Below are 26,436 nucleotides of genomic sequence, written 5' to 3' on the forward strand. Positions count from 1 at the left end.
CTCTATCCATAGTCCTGTTGCCCCTCCCTAGAATCTGTTACCGTAGAACAGTGACCTTCACACAGTGACAAGGACCTCAACGAATGGGAGAGATAGGAACTGTGTGAGTGTAAGGCAGAGACAGAGATGGAGAAGAGACAGGACCCGATTCACTAACATCCCCTGTGGGTTCATATATAATTTGACAGGTAGAATCAATGGATTGACAGCTGTGAATGTGGAATCTGATGGTCTAGTGGGTATCAGTTAGCAAGCTGGAACAATCTTAAGGTGTTCTGTATTGTTAAACCCTCATCTACATGTATCGGCAATGCAATTTTGCAAAGTGGATCACAGTGAAAAACAATCTGTGTCAGTCATCCTAGCAACCTGCAAGCACAAGTATCTACAGTATGTCAGTCATCCCTAGCAACCAACGAGCATTCCACCACCCGCATACAAATGGCATTGCTATACGGTAATGATAACAGCCATGTACTGTATGTCAGGGAGTGTATTTGACAGCTGACAGATAGATAGTGGTTGTTACTGTTTGCATGTGGGGCTGAAGCCATCTGATCATCCATCCCCTTGACCTTCATCAGTGTCCAAGGCCTCCTCATGCAACCAGACTACTACTACAGTACACTACCCTACACACCTGTTCCCCCTGTTCCCATTGTTACCCCTCTTACCCTTGTTACCCTTGTTACCCCCGTTAGCCATGCTCTTAAATGCAAGTAAAACTAAATGCATGCTCTTCAACCGATCGCTGCCCGCACCTGCCCACCCGTCCAGCATCACTGGACGGTTCTGACTTAGAATACGTGGACAATTACAAATACCTAGGTGTCTCCTTCCAGACTCACATTACGCATCTCCAATCCAAAATTAAATCTGGAATCAGCTTCCTATTTCGCAACAAAGCATCCTTCACTCATGCTGCCAAACATACCCTCGTAAAACTGACTATACTACCTACCTATCCTGGACTTCCAGTTACCCAGTTACCCCTGTTACCCTGGGCCTACTGTTACCCAGTTACCCCTGTTACCCTGGTCCTCCTGTTACCCAGTCACCCCTGTAACCCTGGTCCTCCTGTTACCCAGTTACCCTTGTTACCCCTGTAACCCTGGTCCTCCTGTTACCCAGTTACCCCTGTTACCCTGGCCCTACTGTTACCCAGTTACCCCTGTTACCCTGGTCCTCCTGTTACCCAGTCACCCCTGTAACCCTGGTCCTCCTGTTACCCAGTTACCCAGTTACCCCTGTTACCCTGGTCCTCCTGTTACCCAGGCCCCCCTGTAACCCTGGTCCTCCTGTTACCCAGTTACCCTTGTTACCCTGGTCCTACTGTTACCCAGTTATCCCTGTTACCCTGGTCCTCCTGTTACCCTTGTTACCCCTGTTACCCTGGCCCTACTGTTACCCAGTTACCCCTGTTACCCTGGCCCTACTGTTACCCAGTTACCCCTGTTACCCTGGTCCTACTGTTACCCATTTACCCCTGTTACCCTGGTCCTCCTGTTACCCAGTCACCCCTGTAACCCTGGTCCTCCTGTTACCCAGTTACCCAGTTACCCCTGTTACCCTGGTCCTCCTGTTACCCAGGCCCCCCTGTAACCCTGGTCCTCCTGTTACCCAGTTACCCTTGTTACCCCTGTTACCCTGGTCCTACTGTTACCCAGTTATCCCTGTTACCCTGGTCCTCCTGTTACCCTTGTTACCCCTGTTACCATGGTCCTCCTGTTACCCAGTTATCCCTGTTACCCTGGTCCTACTGTTACCCAGTTACCCCTGTTACCCTGGTCCTACTGTTACCCAGTTACCCCTGTTACCCTGGTCCTCCTGTTACCCAGTTACCCCTGTTACCCTGGTCCTCCTGTTACCCAGTTACCCCTGTTACCCTGGTCCTACTGTTACCCAGTTACCCCTGTTACCCTGGTCCTACTGTTACCCAGTTACCCCTGTTACCCTGGTCCTACTGTTACCCAGTTACCCCTGTTACCCTGGTCCTACTGTTACCCAGTCACCCCTTTAACCCTGGTCCTCCTGTTACCCAGTCACCCCTGTTACCCTGGTCCTAATGTTACCCAGTTACCCCTGTTACCCTGGTCCTACTGTTACCCAGTTACCCCTGTTACCCTGGTCCTCCTGTTACCCAGTCACCCCTTTAACCCTGGTCCTCCTGTTACCCAGTCACCCCTGTTACCCTGGTCCTACTGTTACCCAGTTACCCCTGTTACCCTGGTCCTACTGTTACCCAGTTAACCCTGCCTACTGTAAACTTTTAACTGGCTTGCGATGAGTAAATCATCCATTTATTATGGAACTATAGTCCATAATGATAACTCTTTATATCCTAACTCTATCTGCATGTTGATTCGTTGGTATTTATGCTAGTTGTGAGTACTCCTGGGAGTACTCTTTTCTATGGCTGTTTTGGTGACCTCAGTAAAATTCTATGTGGCCGTTGAGTCACGGTAATCTCCTTTTATGCACTCTGGACATGTGTTAGTAGTACTCAACTCACTAACAACCATCAGGACCTAATGGTCTGGTGCTCAGGGCTCTATTGTCCCTCTAACCACTCTGACATCAATGCAAATGCTATCAAAAATCACATCAAACACTTATCATCAAAACAGTATCATGCTTTAAAAACTCACCTCACTGTGATTAATCAATTTGAAGAAAGAAGTTCAACAACAGGTTGAAACTGAATGGAAAGCATGGTTGTTGTGGATGTTGTTTCAAAGCCTAACACAACGAAATGGACAGCGCTTTCTAAAGTGATGATTCATTCAAAACACTCTGATGCATATTGGAGCTTCTACATATGCATAGGCCTATAGTGCCCAAGCCTGAAAAAAACGATTAAAATAAGGATTCTGCCATTAGCCTACCGCATATTAGACATGGCAGAAAAACACAAAATAAAGACCGATTTGGTACATATTTGGTTTAGCCTATAATTATAATGAATTTGGATTTGGTTTTGAATATCATAGTTATAGGGAATTTTTTATATATTTTCATAATTAATAGGCTGAAACATTACCTTTAGCTACAGAATATCTTACCACCATGCATTTCCATCTCACCTCTCCCTGTTCCAATCTCTAATGAGCAGAGAGAGGGGCTGTCAACAGTTTGTTTTGAAAAAATGTTACTATCAATGTTTCCGAACAGATTTCCCTTGGTTTCCCAAATTGGAGAATATCACCTGTCTCACAGCGAAATAACCGGAGCAGCCTATCCACATGAGTAAAAAACATACAGGCAGGACAGTGGCCTCCATTCACTAAACATACAGGCAGGACAGTGGCCTCCATTCACTAAACATACAGGCAGGACAGTGGCCTCCATTCACTAAACATACAGGCAGGACAGTGGCCTCCATTCACTAAACATACAGGCAGGACAGTGGCCTCCATTCACTAAACATACAGGCAGGACAGTGGCCTCCATTCACTAAACATACAGGCAGGACAGTGGCCTCCATTCACTAAACATACAGGCAGGACAGTGGCCTCCATTCACTAAACATACAGGCAGGACAGTGGCCTCCATTCGCTAAACATACAGGCAGGACAGTGGCCTCCATTCGCTAAACATACAGGCAGGACAGTGGCCTCCATTCGCTAAACATACAGGCAGGACAGTGGCCTCCATTCGCTAAACATACAGGCAGGAAAGTGGCCTCCATTCGCTAAACATACAGGCAGGACAGTGACCTCCATTCGCTAAACATACAGGCAGGAAAGTGGCCTCCATTCACTAAACATACAGACAGGAAAGTGGCCTCCATTCGCTAAACATACAGACAGGAAAGTGGCCTCCATTCGCTAAACATACAGACAGGAAAGTGGCCTCCATTCACTAAACATACAGGCAGGACAGTGGCCTCCATTCGCTAAACATACAGGCAGGAAAGTGGCCTCCATTCGCTAAACATACAGGCAGGAAAGTGGCCTCCATTCGCTAAACATACAGACAGGAATGTGGCCTCCATTCACTAAACATACAGACAGGAAAGTGGCCTCCATTCACTAAACATACAGACAGGACAGTGGCCTCCATTCACTAAACATACAGACAGGAAAGTGGCCTCCATTCACTAAACATACAGACAGGAAAGTGGCCTCCATTCGCTATTCCAGTGCATATGGATGACATGTATTTTTGTCTTGCCCCTGTTCCTGTTCCTGTCCATTTGATAATGGGTCATTCTAAATCAAAACTAATGTTATATATTAGTAAAGACAAGATTCAATTGAGGATAGTCTAATGGGTGAAAATATGATGACTTGATGAGAGAACAGCGTGTGCAGCCTGACATGCTAACCACAATGCTTGCGCACGCAGGGTGAATATCAAAATTAACTCTGAACCAACTACATTAATTTGGGGACAGGTCAAAAAGCATTAAACATTTATGGCAATTTAGCTAGCTAGCTTGCTGTTGCTAGCTAATTTGTCCTGGAATATAAACATTTGGTTGTTATTTTACCTGAAATGCACAAGGTCCTCTACTCCGACAATTAATCCACAGATTAAAGGGTAAACCGAGTGTGTTTCTAGTAATCTCTCCTCCTTCCGGCTTCTTCTTCTTCTTTGGACTTTATATGGCGGTGGGCATCCAACTTTAAGGTGCATTACCACCACCAACTAGACTGGAGTGTGGACCTCAGTTATCCCGAATTACATCTCTGAGGAGATTTTTTTTTACCTTTATTTAACCAGGTAGGCTATTTGAGAACAAGTTCTCATTTACAACTGTGACCTCTACGGGGAGTTTGTAAGGTGTTTGTCTACCCTCTACATTTTGCCGTCAGTACAGTGTTGGGGCAAGGCCCTACAATTACACAATACTGAAATAGAGCTGGAAATAGAGCTGGTTTTCACTGCTAAGTGACAGGCTAAGTGAGCAGGTGGTACATCCTTCTACGTCAAATGCAGCGTGTCTTTCCGCCTCCCTCTATGTTATACAACCGGCTCCTTCAGGGCAGTGCACAAAACATCCCACACTTTTCTTGTAGAATATATGACACACTTCTTTTGTAGACAAGTGTAGAGTATACCCATTTATTCTCACTACCAGTCCTAAACATAGTTTCCCCCGTCGATAGGGGGCCTTGCTTTAAGTACAGGGACCCTCAGGAGCGGTTCAGTTCATTATAAGCAGGGTCCGCGTGACATAGTCTGTTTGGGCTGACCAGGCTACAGAGGAGATTACATATTGACTGAGCGGCCCTTTTGAAACACTAGACATATTCTCCCTGGTGAAAGAGTAGTTGAATCAGTGCTGGGCCACTGGTACTCGCCCCCCGGGCCCACAAGACAGAGTACTATAACCCTATAACTCTTCTCCTTCTGCTATTAGATAGATATTTACACTCCAGACTACGACATTGCTCTTCCTAATATTTCTATATTTCGTAATTCAATTATTTTTCTTTTAAATGTGTGTGTATTGTTGTGTATTGTTAGATGTTGCTGCACTGTTGGAGCTAGGAACTCAGGCATTTCACTACATCCGCAACAACATTTCATTAGACTGAAAGAGGGCCATTCATGAGGGAAACAATAGTAGTCATGCTTTCCTTTCATCTTCTCAATCCTCCCTCCTTCTCATTGGCCAAACTCTCTTTACCTCCCGCACCTTAATTTCTCTCCTCTCTCATTGGCTCCGTCCGTCATGCCTATTCTGTCAATCATCCCCTCATGTTGTGGTGTTTTGGGAATTAACGCTTGGGTTCCTTAATCCACAGGGTAATCTGCCTAGAGTGATATTGACATTTAATCTTCATTTCTTTCCTTCCCAGGCATTTAGGATCTATTTATAGCCCCAACAACAATCTTTTATTAGGTTCAGGACCGCAATTATACAGAGGGAAATCACGTAGTCTTTAGCCAATTGAACTGGGACCAGTTGGTATATCTGAGTCTTGATATATCTGAGTTAGTCATGGACGGATGTTCTGATCTAGGGTCAGATCTTATGGGTGTCTGGAAAGGAAATGCTTGGGTGGTATCCAGATTGTCATACCTTCAAATCGACCTTGTGCCATACTGGAATATTCTGTAATTCCGGCACTGAACACAATGGGTGCTATTTTCAAACACCAATGAGCCTTAGCAATGCTAACATGTATATGTAAAATCTCATAGAGAATGCTAACTAAACGCGCATTGCAAACATTTTATACATTCTCTGACCTAAAGTATTTGCAGGACAGACATCCCAGCTCATAGAGTTATACAAGGAACAAATAAATGATGCTCCCAGTTTTCTGCACAAAACAAATATTAGACAGCAAGGCTCTTGATCCAGGAAGGAATTCTCTGCTGTTACCAAGCGACGCTTGATTTTGGAAGAAGCTAATCACTTAGCTAGATAGCTGACCAGGTACTAAATTAGCAAATTAAGTGCTTAACTGCAGAGCATTTAGCATATTTTAGACAGTTAACTTAATAGTTAAAAGATATTTAGCTGGCAAACATTTAGTTGTGAATTCTATACTGTAAGTACATCACCCATGGTGCACAACAGTGAGTGACTCACAAGACTCCGGTCTCTCGTAATTGTGTGCTCGTAAACAAACAGCACGTGACTGGGGACTATTGGCAAGCTTCATAGTGAAAATGATGTGACAGTTGAAATGAAGAAAGAAATCTTTTTATCTCCTAATGCATTACACAAGTTGACTACAGTTATTTACTTAAGTAGCTACAAATATTTAAAAAAAACATAAAATAAATAGTTTTGACGGTATTGAAAAAAACATCCTGTGGCTATTTACAAATATCCTGGTATACGGTATATACAGCTACCGTCCATGCTTAATAGGTAGACTAGCCATGCACAAGTCCCATCAATGCCTGACTCTGCTGTTCTGGAGAGTTTTGCATTCAATGAACTTAATCACACACCAAGCAAACACCAGACTGCCACACACACACACACACGCACGCGCACACGCGCACACACACACACGCGCACTGATAGGCTTTATTAATAACACCAGGCCTACATAGTAAATCCTGGTCTGGCCCTAGTCCACCACCATCGTGACACGGTGCAAATTCTAACCTCCAGTAGTGGCTTTAATATTTCTATGTCACCCCGTCAAGCGAGAAAATAGACAACACGGTTTCACAGCCAAGAGAGAGAGAGGGAGAGGGAGGGAGAGAGGGAGAGAGAGGGAGAGAGAGAGGGAGAGGGAGGGAGAGAGGGAGAGCGAGAGAGGGAGAGCGAGAGAGGGAGGGAGGGAGAGCGAGAGGGAGGGAGCGGGAGGGAGAGAGGGAGAGAGAGAGGGGGAGAGGGAGGGAGAGCAAGAGAGGGAGAGGGGGGAGAGAGGGAGGGAGAGGGAGAGGGAGGGAGAGCGAGAGAGGTAGAGGGAGGGAGCGGGAGGGAGAGAGAGAAGAGAGAGGGAGAGAGCGGGAGGGAGGGAGGGAGCGGTAGGGTGGGAGGGAGCGGGAGGGAGAGAGAGGGAGAGGGAGGGAGAGCAAGAGAGGGAGAGGGGGGAGAGAGAGAGGGAGGGAGGGAGAGGGAGGGAGGGAGAGCGAGAGAGGGAGAGGGAGGGAGCGGGAGGGAGGGAGAGGGAGGGAGCGGGAGGGAGGGAGGGAGGGAGAGGGAGGGAGGGAGAGCAAGAGAGGGAGAGGGAGGGAGCGGGAGGGAAAGCGAGAGAGGGAGAGGGGCACCTTTAGGTTATGGACCTTGAGGTACACCCAGTCACTTCTCTCGTTCCTTTTTTTATTTTTGTGTCAATCGTCCATTTTGTTTTGAAGTTGACCTATCTTCTGTGTGTGTGTCCCTTCTTCTCTTCTTCCTCAGAATGGGCTCAACGCTTTGCACCTGGCAGCTAAGGAGGGTCATGTGGAGCTGGTCCAGGAGCTGCTGGAGAGAGGCTCTGCTGTGGACTCGTCCACCAAGGTGGGTTCCCTTACCGTTCTACCGTACAGTATGTGAGGCTAGCACAGTATGAGCGTAGCACAGGTAGGTAGTCTATTAATTCATCCACAGCTGAGTAGAGGCAGATTTGTGAAAGAGTTGTTAGGAGCTTGAATTCTGGCCAGGTTTTAAAATGATATTTCTCTCAGCTGCTTTGGACTTAAGATCATAATCAGGTGAAAGCACTCCAAAGATGACATCAGGTTTAGTTTTTCTTCAGCGGTGAAATCCGATAACTGTGCATTGTTTTGTTTTGACTTGATGTTGTACTTTCCAACTGGGATCGAATCTTTCAAACAACCCCCCAAAAAATGGGATGCATTTCTCAGAAAAGGTATCGGTTCTGCAAATTAGGGACCCGAAGCGTGGATAAAGTGTCACACACGGGGTTAACCAGGTCAAAATCCTGGATCGGCTGTAGTCCTTCATTAACCTGACTCATAACCTTTTCACTGTGAGACTATACTACGATACCCAGGGCAGTCAGCCATATCCCACTGCCCCCAACACTCAATGCACTGTAACCTAATGCTGTCACATGACTGTGCACAGAGAGTACTTCAGAGTACTGGGGTGTAGCAGGCAGGAAAGGGGATACAGCTAGTTTCAATGTAAATGGAGGTAGTAATGCCAAGCTGTAGAAATGGAGAAGCCATATTCCTTCTAAGCTACATGTGTGACTTGTTAGATGTTGAAATGTAGATTCAACACTTTAATAAATATATATATTTTTATTTATTTATTTATTTCAACTTTATTTAACCAGGTAGGCAACAGGTAGGCAACTGCCAACACCTCCAATGTAAAAGCTTCTAAAGCCATGACATAATTTTTTTGAATTTTCCAAGCTGTTTAAAGGCACAGTCAACTTAGTGTATGTAAACTTCTGACCCACTGGAATTGTGATACAGTTTAAAAATATATATATTTCACCTTTATTTAACCAGGTATGCTAGTTGAGAACAAGTTCTCATTTACAACTGCTACCTGGCCAAGATAAAGCAAAGCATTTCGACACGTACAACAACACAGGGTTACACATGGAATAAACAAACATACAGTCTATAATACAGTAGAAAAAGTCTATATACAGTGTGTGCAAATGAGGTAGGACAAGGGAGGTAAGGCAATAAATAGGCCACGGTGGCGAAGTAATTACAATATAGCAATTAAACACTGGAATGGTAGATGTGCAGAAGATTAAAGTGCAAGTAGAGATACTGGGGTGCAAAGGAGCCAGATAAATAAGTAAATATAGCATGGGGATGAGGTAGTTGGATGGGCTGTTTACAGATGGGCTATGTACAGGTGCTGTGATCTGTGAGCTGCTCTGACAGCTGGTGCTTAAAGCTAGTGAGGGAGATTGAGTCTCCAGCTTCAGTGATTTTTGCAGTTCGTTCCAGTCATTGGCAGCAGAGAACTGGAAGGAAAGGCGGCCAAAACAAGAATTGGCTTTGGGGTTGAATATACAGTTGGTGTTTTTGCCTCGTGGTTAGTGTTTGAATGGCTGACATGGTGCCATTTGAGGTGCCTCTCCAAATAACTGTTTAATACTACTCAATATCCAGGACTGACTCGTCTTGTGTTGAACATCATTCACTGGGTCGTGTTTAATTGTTTATACTGTACATGACTAATTTTAGGTGTGTATTTTGACATCCCAATAGGCCTACCCCAAACTTGAGGTAGACTGTCACTGAAACAAGTTTCTTGACGTGACTTGTTAATGTGTCCTAGTTAAAAGCATTTAGGGATTAATCCCAGGCTGTTGCTGGTATGAGTGAAAACTCTCTGTGTCTGTGTCACAGCATCATTAGGAAGGCATTATCCCTGGCTGTCTGTGTCACAGCATCATTAGGAAGGCATTATCCCTGGCTGTATGTGTCACAGCATCATTAGGAAGGCATTATCGCTAGCTGTCTGTGTCACGGCATCATTAGAAAGGCATTATCGCTAGCTGTCCGTGTCACAGCATCATTAGGAAGGCATTATCGCTAGCTGTCTGTGTCACGGCATCATTAGGAAGGCATTTTCTCTGGCTGTCTGTGTCAGAGGATCATTAGGAAGGCATTATCCCTGGCTGTCTGTGTCACGGCATCATTAGGAAGGCATTATCGCTAGCTGTCTGTGTCACAGCATCATTAGGAAGGCATTATGCCTGGCTGTCTGTGTCAGAGGATCATTAGGAAGGCATTATCCCTGGCTGTCTGTGTCACGGCATCATTAGGAAGGCATTATCCCTGGCTGTCTGTGTCACATCATCATTAGGAAGGCATTATCGCTAGCTGTCTGTGTCACGGCATCATTAGGAAGGCATTTTCTCTGGCGGTCTGTGTCACAGCATCATTAGTAAGGCATTATCCCTGGCTGTCTGTGTCACAGCATCATTAGGAAGGCATTATCCCTGGCTGTCTGTGTCACGGCATCATTAGGAAGGCATTATCGCTAGCTGTCTGTGTCACGGCATCATTAGGAAGGCATTTTCTCTGGCGGTCTGTGTCACAGCATCATTAGTAAGGCATTATCCCTGGCTGTCTGTGTCACAGCATCATTAGGAAGGCATTATCCCTGGCTGTCTGTGTCACGGCATCATTAGGAAGGCATTATCCCTGGCTGGCTATGTCACAGCATCATTAGGGAGGCCCCCTCAACTCCATCACTGAGCCATGGGTGTCTGTGGATATGCCTGGCTGTCTGGGTTGTCAGTGATGGATTGAATGAACGAGGATGGGTGATAAAATGATGAATGGGAGTTGCTGAAGAGTAATGCGATGGCGGTATGACAGTCATTTGTGTCGTAAACGAAAATGTCATAACACTAATGAGGGAGGGAGTAGGGTATAGCTAGTTATATGAGGTTTGATCAGAGTGCCAATTATACTGTGATATATGCTGTCTCTATTTTTTGGTGGGACCTCCTTGTGCATGATTCTTTTTATGGGCCTAATATATAGTAAGCAAAATGTATTAATTTGGCATGAACACAACCAGTCAGGAACTTTTCATCTTATTGTCAACAAATTATAAGTAGGCTACCTGCGAATGTTCGTCCACTCCAAAATATCTCTGAGTGTGATGACATCTGGTGATTATCTCTGAGTGTGATGACATCTGGTGATTATCTCTGAGTGTGATGACATCTGGTGATTGTCTCTAAGTGTGATGACATCTGGTGATTATCTCTGAGTGTGATGACATCTGGTGATTGTCTCTAAGTGTGATGACATCTGGTGATTATCTCTGAGTGTGATGACATCTGGTGATTATCTCTGAGTGTGATGACATCTGATGATTGTCTCTAAGTGTGATGACATCTGGTGATTATCTCTGAGTGTGATGACATCTGGGGATTATCTCTGAGTGTGATGACATCTGGTGATTGTCTCTAAGTGTGATGACATCTGGTGATTATCTCTGAGTGTGATGACATCTGGTGATTGTCTCTAAGTGTGATGACATCTGGTGATTATCTCTGAGTGTGATGACATCTGGTGATTATCTCTGAGTGTGATGACATCTGGTGATTATCTCTGAGTGTGATGACATCTGGTGATTGTCTCTAAGTGTGATGACATCTGGTGATTATCTCTGAGTGTGATGACATCTGGTGATTGTCTCTAAGTGTGATGACATCTGGTGATTATCTCTGAGTGTGATGACATCTGGTGATTGTCTCTAAGTGTGATGACATCTGGTGATTATCTCTGAGTGTGATGACATCTGGTGATTATCTCTGAGTGTGATGACATCTGATGATTGTCTCTAAGTGTGATGACATCTGGTGATTATCTCTGAGTGTGATGACATCTGGGGATTATCTCTGAGTGTGATGACATCTGGTGATTGTCTCTAAGTGTGATGACATCTGGTGATTATCTCTGAGTGTGATGACATCTGGTGATTGTCTCTAAGTGTGATGACATCTGGTGATTATCTCTGAGTGTGATGACATCTGGTGATTATCTCTGAGTGTGATGACATCTGGTGATTATCTCTGAGTGTGATGACATCTGGTGATTGTCTCTAAGTGTGATGACATCTGGTGATTATCTCTGAGTGTGATGACATCTGGTGATTGTCTCTAAGTGTGATGACATCTGGTGATTATCTCTGAGTGTGTTGACATCTGGGGATTATCTCTGAGTGTGATGACATCTGATGATTGTCTCTGAGTGTGATGACATCTGGGGATTATCTCTGAGTGTGATGACATCTGATGATTGTCTCTAAGTGTAATGACATCTGGTGATTGTCTCTAAGTGTAATGACATCTGATGATTGTCTCTAAGTGTGATGACATCTGATGATTATCTCTGAGTGTGATGACATCTGGTGATTGTCTCTAAGTGTGATGACATCTGGTGATTATCTCTGAGTGTGATGACATCTGGTGATTGTCTCTAAGTGTGATGACATCTGGTGATTATCTCTGAGTGTGTTGACATCTGGGGATTATCTCTGAGTGTGATGACATCTGATGATTGTCTCTGAGTGTGATGACATCTGGGGATTATCTCTGAGTGTGATGACATCTGATGATTGTCTCTAAGTGTAATGACATCTGGTGATTGTCTCTAAGTGTGATGACATCTGATGATTGTCTCTAAGTGTAATGACATCTGATGATTGTCTCTAAGTGTAATGACATCTGATGATTGTCTCTAAGTGTGATGACATCTGATGATTGTCTCTAAGTGTGATGACATCAGATGATTGTCTCTGAGTGTGATGACATCTGGGGATTATCTCTGAGTGTGATGACATCTGATGATTGTCTCTAAGTGTAATGACATCTGGTGATTGTCTCTAAGTGTGATGACATCTGATGATTGTCTCTAAGTGTGATGACATCTGATGATTGTCTCTAAGTGTGATGACATCTGATGATTGTCTCTAAGTGTAATGATGATTATCTCCAAATGTGGTTATATACACACAAAAATATACACACAAAAATGTGGTATTATTTGTGGATAGTCACAATAATATAATAGTTTGATATAAGTATTTACATGCTTTGCAAGAAGAACGATTTCCCTAATAATCCTGTTTCCATGGAGAAATCTGATGGCACTCTGCAGAAAATCACCAATCAAAATAAACATTCTAGCACAGCGAACATGTTATTTTTGGGAAGCACATGCGCAGATCTGGGTGGGCACAGGAGACCTGGGAGGCTATGCTACAAGCGACAAGTTCACCAGAGCTGTCATTGCCAACCTAGTCGTCTGAGCTAGCCGCATACTGGCATCTCTCTGCAGCTCGTAAACATACACTTTATTTATTGACCTACTGTCTGCACTAATATCACTCAATATATTAAATTATTAAACATTCTATGTTAAGACCGATTTTCCATACAGCTGAGTTTCAGATATAGTAATGCCGATTAACCATTTACTGCAGTGGGCTAAATCAGGGTCACACAGAGTGATTCTTGTTAGTCTTAAACAAAGTATAAACCTCACACATGGTTATGGGCTCAACAAAAAGAAGACACCTGTACCATGTTAGACATAGAGTTGAAATCTATTACATGTTGAATTTGCATCCCAATATTACGCTTTATAAACACCACAGAAGACTGAAATATAACAAAAACTGTTTGACATAGAAACACCGGATTTTTGTGGTAAAAAAACAACAAACAAAAAAACATTATTAATGAGAACGTTAAGAAACGTTTGAATAACATTCCACCCCATGAGGCCAAAGAGGGCACTTTTGTCTGCGATGTTTGCGTGTTCTAATGTTTTGAAAGATTTGCTCAGAAAACCAGGTGTTTTAATCAGCGTATGCTATTTTGACCTTTCACCGGTTAAGATTAGCAGAGTGAGGTGTTTACATGATTATTGCGTAATGTGTCTACTGCCATAATCAGTTTAATATCGAATTACTAGTGTGCATGACAACATACTTACTGGGTCTACACTCTTGGGGTCGGAATTAATGAATGCATCTTGTTGACAAAAAGGACCTTTTTTTGTAGAAAGAAAAGTTGGGACACCTGAAAATGGCTGAGATATGTGACTGTCCCGGGATGTTAGGCCACATGGAACAAAAATATTTAAAACCATTGACTCAGAGGTGGGGGTGTTTGTTTAATCTGGAATAAGTTTTTATTTCATTATGTACCACTGTAGCAGTACAAATAGCATTTTAAACAAATAGGAGAATAGCTAAATTAGCATTATTTAGAGACCACACCAAAGTTAGACTTTATTGCATTTCAGGGGACTCATGTCTCATTCAGGGGTTCTGCGACCCCCCCTGGGCACCCTGTAATTTGCACTCTGGTTGTGGTATGCTTGAAATTCAAACATGGGCACTGAAAAAGGCACTGCATCTCAGTGCAAGAGGCGTCACTACAGTCCCTGGTTCGAATCCAGGCTGTATCACATCCGGCCGTGATTGGAAGTCCCACAGGGCGTCGCACAATTGGCCCAGCGTAGTCCAGGTTTGGCCGGGGGGGTAGGGCGTCACTGTAAATAAGAATTTGTTCTTAATTAACTGACTTGCCTAGTTAAAGGTTAAATAAGAAAGGTTGAAGGTTAAATAAGAAAGGTTGAAAATTAAATAAGAAAGGTTGAAGGTTAAATAAGAAAGGTTGAAGATTAAATAAGAAAGGTTGAAGGTTAAATAAGAAAGGTTGAAGATTAAATAAGAAAGGTTGAAGGTTAAATAAGAAAGGTTGAAGGTTAAATAAGAAAGGTTGAAGGTTAAATAAGAAAGGTTGAAGTTTAAATAAGAAAGGTTGAAGGTTAAGTAAAGATGAAATACCAAACTGTAATAGCAATACATGTTCCTGTATTCATCTGTGTTTTTAGGCCTACACAGTGCCAAGCAGTTCCTGTATTCATCTGTGTTTTTAGGCCTACACAGTGCCAAGCAGTTCCTGTATTCATCTGTGTTTTTAGGCCTACACAGTGCCAAGCAGTTCCTGTCATATATTCATGATGTGATATTCTCCTTCTGTCTGAGGTGAAACGTGAACCTCTTGTTATGTGTTTAAACTCACTCCTTTAGCAACTCAACCCCCCCAATGCTCCACGTTTTCCTTGTTCTCTGATACTGCTAGAAGTACTGTCTGTGTGTTCTATCCACCAGAAAGGGAACACAGCCCTCCACATTGCCTCTCTGGCCGGACAGGCAGACGTAGTGAAGATGCTGGTGAAGCAGGGAGCAGAAATTAACTCTCAGTCTCAGGTAAGAGATACAGTAGCAAGGCGGCAGCTATCTTGCTTTTGTCTCTAATCCCTACCAACTGATCAGGATTGCGGTGGCCATAAAATGCTGTGGACATACCTGCCTATGGACATACCTGTGGACATATGGGCTAAGCACATACCCTCTTACTGTGCGGTGTAAAGCCAGTCAAATTGATGTTGTATTGATTGATGCTACACAATATGGTGTCTTCCCAAAATGATGTTACCTGTACAGTTGTTGTTGTCTTCATTAGGCTCTAAGGTCAAATGTTGCACTGTTGTGTCTCCAGAATGGCTTCACTCCTCTGTACATGGCTTCTCAGGAGAACCATATAGATGTGGTACGTTACCTTCTGGAGAACGGAGGTAACCAGAGCACCGCCACAGAGGTGAGGACGGAGTGTGTCTTTATGGCAGCCATACGGTTTAAGTCATATCTTGACATAAATATGTTACCAACAACTACCATTTTGAACAATTTGTTCTGTTTTGAATAATTACATATCAACTCTATCCATCACCATTGTTTGTCTGTGGCTATGCTAAACTCCTCCCTCCTCCAGGATGGATTCACCCCCCTGGCCATCGCCCTCCAGCAGGGCCACAACCAGGTGGTGTCCGTCCTGCTGGAGAACGACACCAAGGGCAAGGTGCGGCTGCCCGCCCTGCACATCGCCGCCCGCAAGGACGACACCAAGTCTGCAGCGCTGCTCCTCCAGAACGACCACAACGCCGACGTCCAGTCCAAGGTGCGGCCGGTTAAAACGGGCATCTGTGTCATTGGGTTAGCATATGTCTGTGGTGCTAGGACCATGTGTTGTTAATGGTGCAAGCCCGTAAGGAAGTATAATACAGTGTGTTAAAGTTTAGTTTGTCAGCATTTTGTGGTGTATGGTATAAATAACAACACTTTTTTATAGCAAATAGTGTCAGGAGAATGTGTCAGCGTTGACCTTAGTTCCTGTCTGACTGTCTGGGGTGTTTACCAGTAGTTGGTTGCCTCTGTCTGTCTGTGTCTCTCTGTCTGTCTCTCTGTCTATCTGTGCGTCTCTCTCTCTCTCTCTCTCTCTCTCTCTCTCTCTCTCTCTCTCTCTCTCTCTCTCTCTCTCTCTCTCTCTCTCTCTCTCTCACTCTCTCTCACTCTCACTCTCACTCTCACTCTCACACACTCTCACACACTCTCACACACACAATTGAAAGTACAAAGAACCCCAGAGGATAAAACATCAAATCGTATTTCCAATGTGGTCCTCGGTGTAGGACGATAACAGGAGTGAAAACTAGAGAATGAGTGAAAACTAGCAGTGTTGTGGTTCACCAGGTCGTCAACAGCCCCGCGCTGTAAACACATGGCCCACTATCACACACACCCACTATCACACACTATGGCTGCATTTACACAGGTAGCCAAATTCAGATATTTTTTCCACTAATTGGTCTTTTGACCAATCGCGTCAGATCTTTTCACATCAGATATGTTTCAGAGCTGATCTAATTAATCGAAAGACCATTTAGTGAAAAAATTATAAACGCAGCCATGAAAGTCGTCTGACTTTACCTGAATTAGTTTGGAAATAACCACCCGTCTTAAAGTCTGACTTTGAATTGTAAAAACACTATAAATTTGCAACTCTCTAGTGAGTTTGGCCTTGTGGCACAAAATGGCTGCCATGCATCACTGTGGCCTGTTGCATAGCGACAGTAAGGCCTGCTTATAGATAATAGTATTGTGTACAGTATAGCTCCATGGGCTTGCTTCCATCATTGTAAAACATCTGAAGGTTTTTGGATGGAAAGATACTATAAAGCATACACAGTTTAGCGATAAAGCTGTTTTTTTTTAAGAGAATCATACCACTCTAGCCACGTTGCCAGTATTCTTTGTACTGCGTAACTACCCTGAGCTCTGAGCGTCTGTACAACTGTTTGTGAAATGTCTTTCCCTCCCCCGTCTCTACTGCTTCAGATGATGGTCAATAGGACTACGGAGGTATAACCACTATGTCTACCACTCCAACCTTAACCATAAAACACATCACTGTTCTGTTTTGTCTTTATTTCCCTCACGTCTATAGCATTGCACGGTGGCAAATAGCCGCGGGGTTTTTTGATTTAGTTCTGTAATGCTAATTATAAACTGGGTGGTTCAAGCTCTGATTGCTGATTGGCTGACTGCCGTGGTATATCAGACCGTATACCATGGGTATGACAAAACGTTTTATTTTTACTGCTAGAATCACATTGGTATCCAGTTTATAATAGCAATAAGCGACCCCGGGGTTTTTGGTATTTGGCCAATATAACACGGCTAAGGGCTGTGTCCAGGCACTCTGAGTTGCATCGTGCTTAAGAACAGCCCTTAGCTGTGGTATATTGGCCGTATACCACCCCCCCCCCCCCAGGCCTTAAGTACGCATGGCAATATTTATTTTTTTCACACCTCAGTAGTTTGTCTTTCAGTTAGAAAATGTTCATCTGTTCATTTTTACTTTGTGCGTACTTTGGACTTCCTTTCTATTTTGATTGGTTGACAAGCTCAGCAAGCTTGATTACTGAAAACCCCCGATACATTTCACCTCTAATACAAAACATTTTTGATAATGATGAATAATGCTTTTTGACAGGGTGTTTGTTAACATATAGAACACCTATATGTTGTGTTGCATGCTATCTATTTATATTTTCCATGCACTATCAACTAAATGGATGTTATTTGACAAAACACACCATTTTGAATTGTTATAATGAGGTCAGTAGTGTCACATTCTTATAATTACAAGGAGCTTGAGATTAGATAAAGAAATATATCAATGCAAATATATGTACATTATTATTGCATTCAAACATGTTTTTATACAGTATACTATACTCACCAATGCAATGGCATGATATTACATCAATCCAAAAAGTATCCAGGTGCTTTGCAGATAGTTTGCAGGACCAATAGCATGATGCATCGTGTCTCTTAATTTGCACCATTATCAGCTATCAGCCTTAAATGTGTAATTTTGAATCATCGCATAGTCTACAATTCTTCACACTTTTGTAAATAATGTTTTCACATTAAATCGGACCATGACTTTCAGAATGGAAAGGTAAGCCAAGAGTACAATACTCCCACCTGCTTTGATTTCTCTCTGGTTTCTTAGAATTCCTAACATGACAATATGCAGTACAATGACATAGTGCACTTTGGTGTTGATAAAATATACAGTCATGTTTTTAATTATTTTTAAATGTCCTTCTCTGTCCTGTAAATGTGTGCTTAACTAATACTGTATCAGTTTTTTTGTGTATTTGGTTTTTATTTATTTATTTCCTTCATTTATTAATTATTAATATTTATGTATTATTTATTTAAATGTAGACACTATTGTTTCTATTTTGTTCAGACTGTAGGATCACCAGTTGCATGGTGGAGATCTTTCTGAGTTTGTGTTTGTGTGTATGCGTACCCTACAGAATTTGTGTGTACGTTCGTAATCGAATCATGATTTTCTGAAACTGAATTTTCAGATTTCTTTCCTTCCCTTCCTCTCTTTGGTTTCCTTCCTCTTCAATTTAAAAAAATATTTTGACTGTTCATTTCCTTTTGTTTCTTTCATTTTGTTGACGTGATGCGACTGCTGCATGCTGGGATGGTGGAGGTCAAGGGTGAAGGGTCAGATTTTGGGTTCATGAATGAGGCTACAACTAACCCACTCTGTCTCTCTCTCTCCCTCCCGCTCTCTGTGTCCGCCCCCCTGTGTTACAGAGTGGATTCACGCCACTGCATATCGCTGCCCACTATGGAAACGTGAACGTGTCCACATTACTGCTGAACCGTGGGGCGGCTGTGGACTTCACAGCCAGGGTGAGTAGTGTACCATTACCTCTACCTTCTGATCTGGAGTCAGCTGTGCTACCGTTGTGCCACAAAGTCTTAGGCACCATTACCTCTACCTTCTGATCTGGAGTCAGCTGTGCCTCCATTATGCCACAAGGTCCTGGGCACCATTAATATAGACCTTTACTGGGACTAGTGCACAGTTTGTAGGTAATAGGAAGAGCTGCCCACACACTGTGCCAACCCTGCACAGAGTCCAAGAGCCATAAACAACAGGAGACTTTAAAACACGTACACATACACTCTGAGCGAGTAGAGTATATTGCTCTTTAGGAACCCACAGTCTGCTAATTATATGCTTTCTAGGACAATGACGCCATCCGCCTGAGCACTTCCCCTTTTCTCTGAATCATCATGTCAATGTTTCTCCATCAGTCACTCAAGAGAAGACGTACTGTACTGTACTGTACAACCACTCAGACAGACGAGAGGAACCAGGAGAATGGGAGAAAGCCTATCTTTTTTAGGAGTTGAGACTCAAAGGCAGAGTCAGGGACAGTGTTCTGATCAAGCTGGAAGGTTACTTTAAGGTCACAGACTCAAGCAGTACTCTTCTTAACTCTCAGACTGTGTGTGTGTGTGAGAATCCTTTAATTTGCAGAAACGTAACACTCAAAACCCCTGTCATTTCTGCTATGTCACACTTTCTCCAGTGTTTTTAGTCACAGTCATCCTCACAAGCTGTGTGTCCTGCAGTTCTTTGGGCCAGGCGATCAGCTTTCACATTGTCAGGATTTCACAGACAGCAGAGGAGTGGCCGGACGCCAAGACAACAGATCCTAAGAGGATTAATGAACAGGAAGCCATTGTCAGCAATTCAATTCAATTAAAACTTTATTGTCCAAGCAGGGAAATACATTGAGGCATATTAGATAACATTAAACATAATAGAAACTGTGTTCTGGCCTTGTGATAACACCAATTGTATACAGTAGTATTGTGATTATATAACGGTAACTAACGCACTTTTTTACATAGCGCTGTTCCGTACAATTTACCTTATTTTAGCGGCCAAAAAACGAAATACTTCCAGGTCAACCGTAATATGAATAACATTGTAAAGCACAATTTCTCCCTTTCCAGCAAAATCAATGATGAGACCTTCATGCTGCCCGTCTTTGCATGACTGAAGAAGGCAATGAGCTCCGGTCTGGTCTTTTTAAAAATGGCGGGTGGGGAAGTGAAACCTACTGTGTCATAGTGAAAGGGGGAAATATGTCTAGTTTGGAAACAGCTTTTTTTCACCCGATCTGTCCAACTTATCACCTCTAAAATGTAAATAAAACACTATAAAGAGTTTATATAATGTGTCATTACATACCTGTTTGAAGGTTTGTGTGGAACACTATAAAGAGTTTATATAATGTGTCATTACATACCTGTTTGAAGGTTTGTGTGGAACACTATAAAGAGTTTATATAATGTGTCATTACATACCTGTTTGAAGGTTTGTGTGGAACACTATAAAGAGTTTAGATAATGTGTCATTACATACCTGTTTGAAGGTTTGTGTGGAACACTATAAAGAGTTTATATAATGTGTCATTACATACCTGTTTGAAGGTTTGTGTGGAACACTATAAAGAGTTTATATAATGTGTCATTACAGACCTGTTTGAAGGTTTGTGTGGAACACTATAAAGAGTTTATATAATGTGTCATTACAGACCTGTTTGAAGGTTTGTGTGGAACACTATAAAGAGTTTATATAATGTGTCATTACAGACCTGTTTGAAGGTTTGTGTGGAACACTATAAAGAGTTTATATAATGTGTCATTACAGACCTGTTGGAAGGTTTGTGTGGAACACTATAAAGAGTTTATATAATGTGTCATTACAGACCTGTTGGAAGGTTTGTGTGGAACACTATAAAGAGTTTATATAATGTGTCATTACATACCTGTTTGAAGGTTTGTGTGGAACACTATAAAGAGTTTATATAATGTGTCATTACATACCTGTTTGAAGGTTTGTGTGGAACACTATAAAGAGTTTATATAATGTGTCATTACATACCTGTTTGAAGGTTTGTGTGGAACACTATAAAGAGTTTATATAATGTGTCATTACATACCTGTTTGAAGGTTTGTGTGGAACACTATAAAGAGTTTATATAATGTGTCATTACATACCTGTTTGAAGGTTTGTGTGGAACACTATAAAGAGTTTATATAATGTGTCATTACAGACCTGTTTGAAGGTTTGTGTGGAACACTATAAAGAGTTTATATAATGTGTCATTACAGACCTGTTTGAAGGTTTGTGTGGAACACTATAAAGAGTTTATATAATGTGTCATTACAGACCTGTTTGAAGGTTTGTGTGGAACACTATAAAGAGTTTATATAATGTGTCATTACAGACCTGTTTGAAGGTTTGTGTGGAACACTATAAAGAGTTTATATAATGTGTCATTACAGACCTGTTTGAAGGTTTGTGTGGAACACTATAAAGAGTTTATATAATGTGTCATTACAGACCTGTTTGAAGGTTTGTGTGGAACTTGAATGGGGTTTTTAGGGCGTCTCTAAAGTGATCTTCAGAAGTAAACAGCGGCTGTCGCGGCTTTTGAGCGTCATGATGGCTGCAGTGATGACGCAAAAAATGAATGCGTTCAGTTGTACAACTGACCAGGTATCCCCTTTAACCCTGACCCTGTCCTTTTCTTGTTTTTAATCTGCAAGAGAAGCGCCACACCTGGTGGAAAGAGGCTGTATGACACAGAATGAGTTGCATAATGAATGCTCTACGTTACGTCATGACACGTCACAATTTAACGTACAGCGCCAGAGGGATCCGTTTTTAAAAACTTTTCTCCAATACTATCGGGCCATTACCATGTCAATCAATGCTTGAATAGAAATGTAGTTCACGCCCCAGATTTTGATGCCAGCACTGTCGCTACAGTCGCTACATTAGTTTTCATTGCAGCCTTGTTTGAATGCCGCGGTTGCGCAAATTTGAACTGAATGGGGTCAGTCACCGTTACCATTAGTTAATTTGTTTATTTCGATTTGATTGTGTCTTCCATTGTGTTCTATGTGTTTCAGAATGGGATCACTCCCCTCCACGTGGCCTCCAAGCGTGGTAACACTAACATGGTGCGCCTCCTACTGGACAGGGGGTCTCAGATCGACGCTAAGACTAGGGTAAGTCCACACACACACACACACACACACACACACACACACACACACACACACACACACACACACACGCACGTGCACACACACACCGTTGGGATCACTACGCTAAGACTAGGGTAAGTCCACACACACACACACACACACACACACACACACACACACACACACACACACACACACACACACCTGTGTGTGTGTGTGTGTACTGTATAAGTGTGCCCACTGTCAATACTGTATGTGGGTGAAGGATGTATTGATCACTATGAGAGAGGGTCAGTGAGTGTGGACTGTAAGTGGGATGTATTGATCAGTATGAGAGAGGGTCAGTGAGTGTGGATTGTATGTGGGATGTATTGATCAGTATGAGAGAGGGTCAGTGAGTGTGGACTGTATGTGGGATGTATTGATCAGTATGAGAGAGGGTCAGTGAGTTTGGACTGTAAGTGGGATGTATTGATCAGTATGAGAGAGGGTCAGTGAGTGTGGACTGTATGTGGGATGTATTGATCAGTATGAGAGAGGGTCAGTGACTGTGGACTGTATGTGGGATGTATTGATCAGTATGAGAGAGGGTCAGTGAGTATGTTGGTGTACTGCATAGCTGCTGGATATGTGTGTGAGTGAGAGCTGCAGATCAATGTATTTACAGCTAGGCCACTAGAGAATAACTTGTTGAGCCTAACGCCCTCCATTTTAACCCGCTGTTATTCCTGTGTCCTTGGCCGTTTTGCTGCTCAGTCAGTTTACTGAATTAATTTAGGGCAAAAACCACTCTCCCTCCTCTCTCAAATCACTCCATCACTATACCTCCATCAATCAATCCATATTTCGTGTCATAAAATTATGCGATTGATATTTGTGTCTATTACCAAGGTATTGAATCCAATTATACAACGGGTGGGTCTAGTCCTGAATGCTGATTGGTTAAAACTGCATTTCAGTTGGTGTCTATTCCGCAAGTTACCACTGGCTAAATCTATGACGTTTAAATGCCTATTTACTCTGTTCCATCTGACTCCTGTCAGAGGAATTTCATAACCCACTAGCTCGCTCACTCCAGACACACTTATCAAGATTCACTTCTGGAATCTTCACCTTCATCCATCACTATTTAGAAGACAGTTCCAGATAATGAAAAACCCAGGAAAACACTCACTGCCTTGTCTAAATATCCCAGAACTAAGTTGAGTCGGTTCAACCATAGGTTAACGATCCTTTCTGCTAACTTAAAACCCACAATCCATTTCCTCCCCAACCTAGCTGGAATGGTATGTATTAATCAGATATAATAAAACAGAGTAGAGTTGAATTATTTATAGTTCTATTTCAAATGTAGATATTGTTTAGTCATTATTCATAAAATTCCTAACACTCTGCAATCCACTGTCTCATCAACCCAGCCAGGAAAATTATAAAAAAGCATCTAGACATTATCTCACATTTCTTTTAGGATAACATTTCGTTTTCAACAGTGGTGATTTGTATAAACCTTGTTGTTTGTCTCTCTGACATTTCCAACATTGTTTCAATATTCGAATTCGATCTCCAGCTGTCCCATAGTAATGAATGTGTTGGGAGTCGGGACTAGCCAGACAAATCAAATCACATTTTATTTTATTTATTTATTTATTTCACCTTTATTTAACCAGGTAGGCAAGTTGAGAACAAGTTCTCATTTACAATTGCGCCCTGGCCAAGATAAAGCAAAGCAGTTCGACACAAACAACAACACAGAGTTACACATGGAGTAAAACAAACATACAGTCAATAATACAGTAGAAAAATATAGAAAAATAAGTCTATATACAATGTGAGCAAATGAGGTGAGAAGGGAGGTAAATGCAAAAAAAAGGCCATGGTGGCAAAGTAAATACAATATAGCAAGTAAAACACTGGAATGGTAGATTTGCAGTGGAAGAATGTGCAAAGTAGAGATAGAAATAATGGGGTGCAAAGGAGCAAAAATAAATAAATAAATACAGTAGGGGGAGAGGTAGTTGTTTGGGCTAAATTATAGAGTGGCTATGTACAGGTGCAGTAATCTGTGAGCTGCTCTGACAGTTGGTGCTTAAAGATAGTGAGGGAGATACAGTAAGTGTTTCCAGTTTCAGAGATTTTTGTAGTTCGTTCCAGTCATTGGCAGCAGAGAACTGGAAGGAGAGGCGGCCAAAGGAAGAATTGGTTTTGGGGGTGATCAGAGAGATATACCTGCTGGAACGCGTGCTACAGGTGGGTGCTGCTATGGTGGCCAGCGAGCTGAGATAAGGGGGGACTTTACCTAGCAGGGTCTTGTAGATGACATGTAGCCAGTGGGTTTGGCAACGAGTATGAAGCGAGGGCCAGCCAACGAGAGCGTACAGGTTTAAATGTCCCGAATACAACAGGTGTAGACTTTACCTTGAAAGTATTACTTACAAGCCCTTAACCAACAATGTAGTTTTAAGAAAATACCTATAAAAAAAGTAAGAGATAAGAATAACAAATAATTAAAGAGCAGCAGTAAATAACAATAGCTGTTCTATATACAGGAGGTACCGGTACAGAGTCAATGTGCTGGGGCACCGGTGTCGAGGTAATTGAGGTAATATGTATTTAAGGTATTAAAGTGACTATGCATAGATAATAACAGAGAGTAGCAGCAGCGTAGAAGGGGGGGTGGGGGGGCAATGCAAATAGTCTGGGTAGCCATTTGATTAGATGTTCATGAAGCCTCTTGGACCTAGACTTTGGTTGCACTGGTACCACTAGCCGTGCGGTAGCAGAGAGAACAGTCTATGACTTGGGTGGCTGGAGTCTTTGACCATTTTTAGGGCCTTCCTCTGACACTGCCTAGTATAGAGGTCCTGGATGGCAGGAACCTTGGTCCTGGTGATGTACTGGGCCGTACGCACTACCCTCTGTAGTGCCTTGCGGTCGGAGGCCGAGCAGTTGCCATACCAGGCAGTGATGCTCTCGATGGTGCAGCTGTAAAACATTTTGAGGATCTGAGGACCCATGCCAAATCTTTTCAGTCTCCTGTGGGGGGATAGGTTTTGTCGTGCCCTCTTCACGTCTGTCTTGGTGTGCTTGGCCCATGTTAGACAGACAGGCAGCGTTTCTCAGCCTGTTGAAATCATGAATCAGCTGGCATCAATTTATGGATTTATACAAAGAAATGTCAATTGAAAAAAGGTCAAATGAAATGAAGTGCAGCTAGTTTGCAGTCTTTCCAGCTTAAGTTTGTTGTGATTGTGTTTGAGTTGTTGGTTAGATCCTCTGAACAACGGTGTCCTGACGAGTGAGCACATTTTCTATGCCAGGTGAAATCGCGCCTCATTAGCTCATTGTTATGAATGTATTCAAATAAAGGGCACTAGAAAACAGCTTAAACAAATGTAAATGCTGCTACTTTGTGGTTTTTCAGGCGGCACTTTTTGACGTGACTGTAAGTTAGCCATAGTTGGCTTGCTAGCGAGCAAGGGATAAGAACGTTGCCAGCCAGTATGGCAATAGAACATTTAGAACGAATGACTGGGTCGCGTCCGTAGATACAGAACAAAAAGTCTGAACGAGTCTTGCAACCGAACCGATAGAACAAACGACCAGCCGGCTTGGGTAGCAAACCTAGATTTGTATCGGGGCTATATCTTGTGGAAGGATTCAATAATATGAATAAATTCATCAAAATAACATTTTTTTTTAAATAAAAATATGTAAATCATTATTGTAATATGTCGGTAATCGGTTGTATAAAGTGATAATGCCCGAGAAGCCGGTGTTTGGAGGAAATATTTGTCCAGAGTTAATGTAAATATTGCATAGAAAGATAATGCGATTGGATCCTAACTTCCCTATAACGTCCAATTAACGTGAGATAACAGCAGTGTTCTTCTGGTCGGTGCATTACAGCACCCATTTGGGCCCTTAATATACTATCCATCAATATATCATATTACATAATGATACATAACGTTGATATGATATCATAGGTGGATTCAATCAATCAATCACATGTATTTATAAAGCCCTTCTTACATCAGCTGATGTCAAAAAGTGCTGTACAGAAACCCAGCCTAAAACTCCAAACAGCAGGCAATGCAGGTGTTGAAGCACAGTGGCTAGGAGAAACTCCCTAGAAAGGCCAGAACCAACCCAAGGGGTGATTATGTGATTAGAACGAACATAATATCATCATGTTGGTATAGAGTACCCTATTCCCTATATGGTGCACAACTATAGACCAGGAACCAATGGCACCCTATTCCCTACATAGTGCACTA

At 42.6% G+C, this 26,436-nt stretch overlaps 1 protein-coding gene across 35 annotated transcripts in view; it reads left to right on the forward strand.

The window, feature by feature from the left end:
* LOC109896512 (ankyrin-2) overlaps positions 1-26,436 on the forward strand; it is a 145,872-nt gene that overhangs the window by 36,108 nt on the left and 83,328 nt on the right. For 24 of the 35 annotated variants that reach the window (XR_004211071.1, XR_004211072.1, XM_031832532.1 and 21 more), the window contains exons 3-10: positions 7,820-7,918; positions 15,044-15,142; positions 15,435-15,533; positions 15,708-15,893; positions 17,111-17,134; positions 18,231-18,239; positions 18,899-18,997; positions 22,082-22,180. Coding sequence is in view for 33 of the 35 variants with exons in the window: in XM_031832532.1 (XP_031688392.1) it covers positions 7,820-7,918; positions 15,044-15,142; positions 15,435-15,533; positions 15,708-15,893; positions 17,111-17,134; positions 18,231-18,239; positions 18,899-18,997; positions 22,082-22,180 (714 nt within the window). In the remaining 2 variants the exon portion in view is untranslated. The remainder of the gene's footprint in view (positions 1-7,819; positions 7,919-15,043; positions 15,143-15,434; positions 15,534-15,707; positions 15,894-17,110; positions 17,135-18,230; positions 18,240-18,898; positions 18,998-22,081; positions 22,181-26,436) is intronic. The other 11 variants (XM_031832510.1, XM_031832524.1, XM_031832540.1 and 8 more) reach the window with 2 other exon arrangements.

This window comes from Oncorhynchus kisutch, linkage group LG9, assembly GCF_002021735.2.
Source record: "Oncorhynchus kisutch isolate 150728-3 linkage group LG9, Okis_V2, whole genome shotgun sequence".
Classification (NCBI taxonomy): domain Eukaryota; kingdom Metazoa; phylum Chordata; class Actinopteri; order Salmoniformes; family Salmonidae; genus Oncorhynchus; species Oncorhynchus kisutch.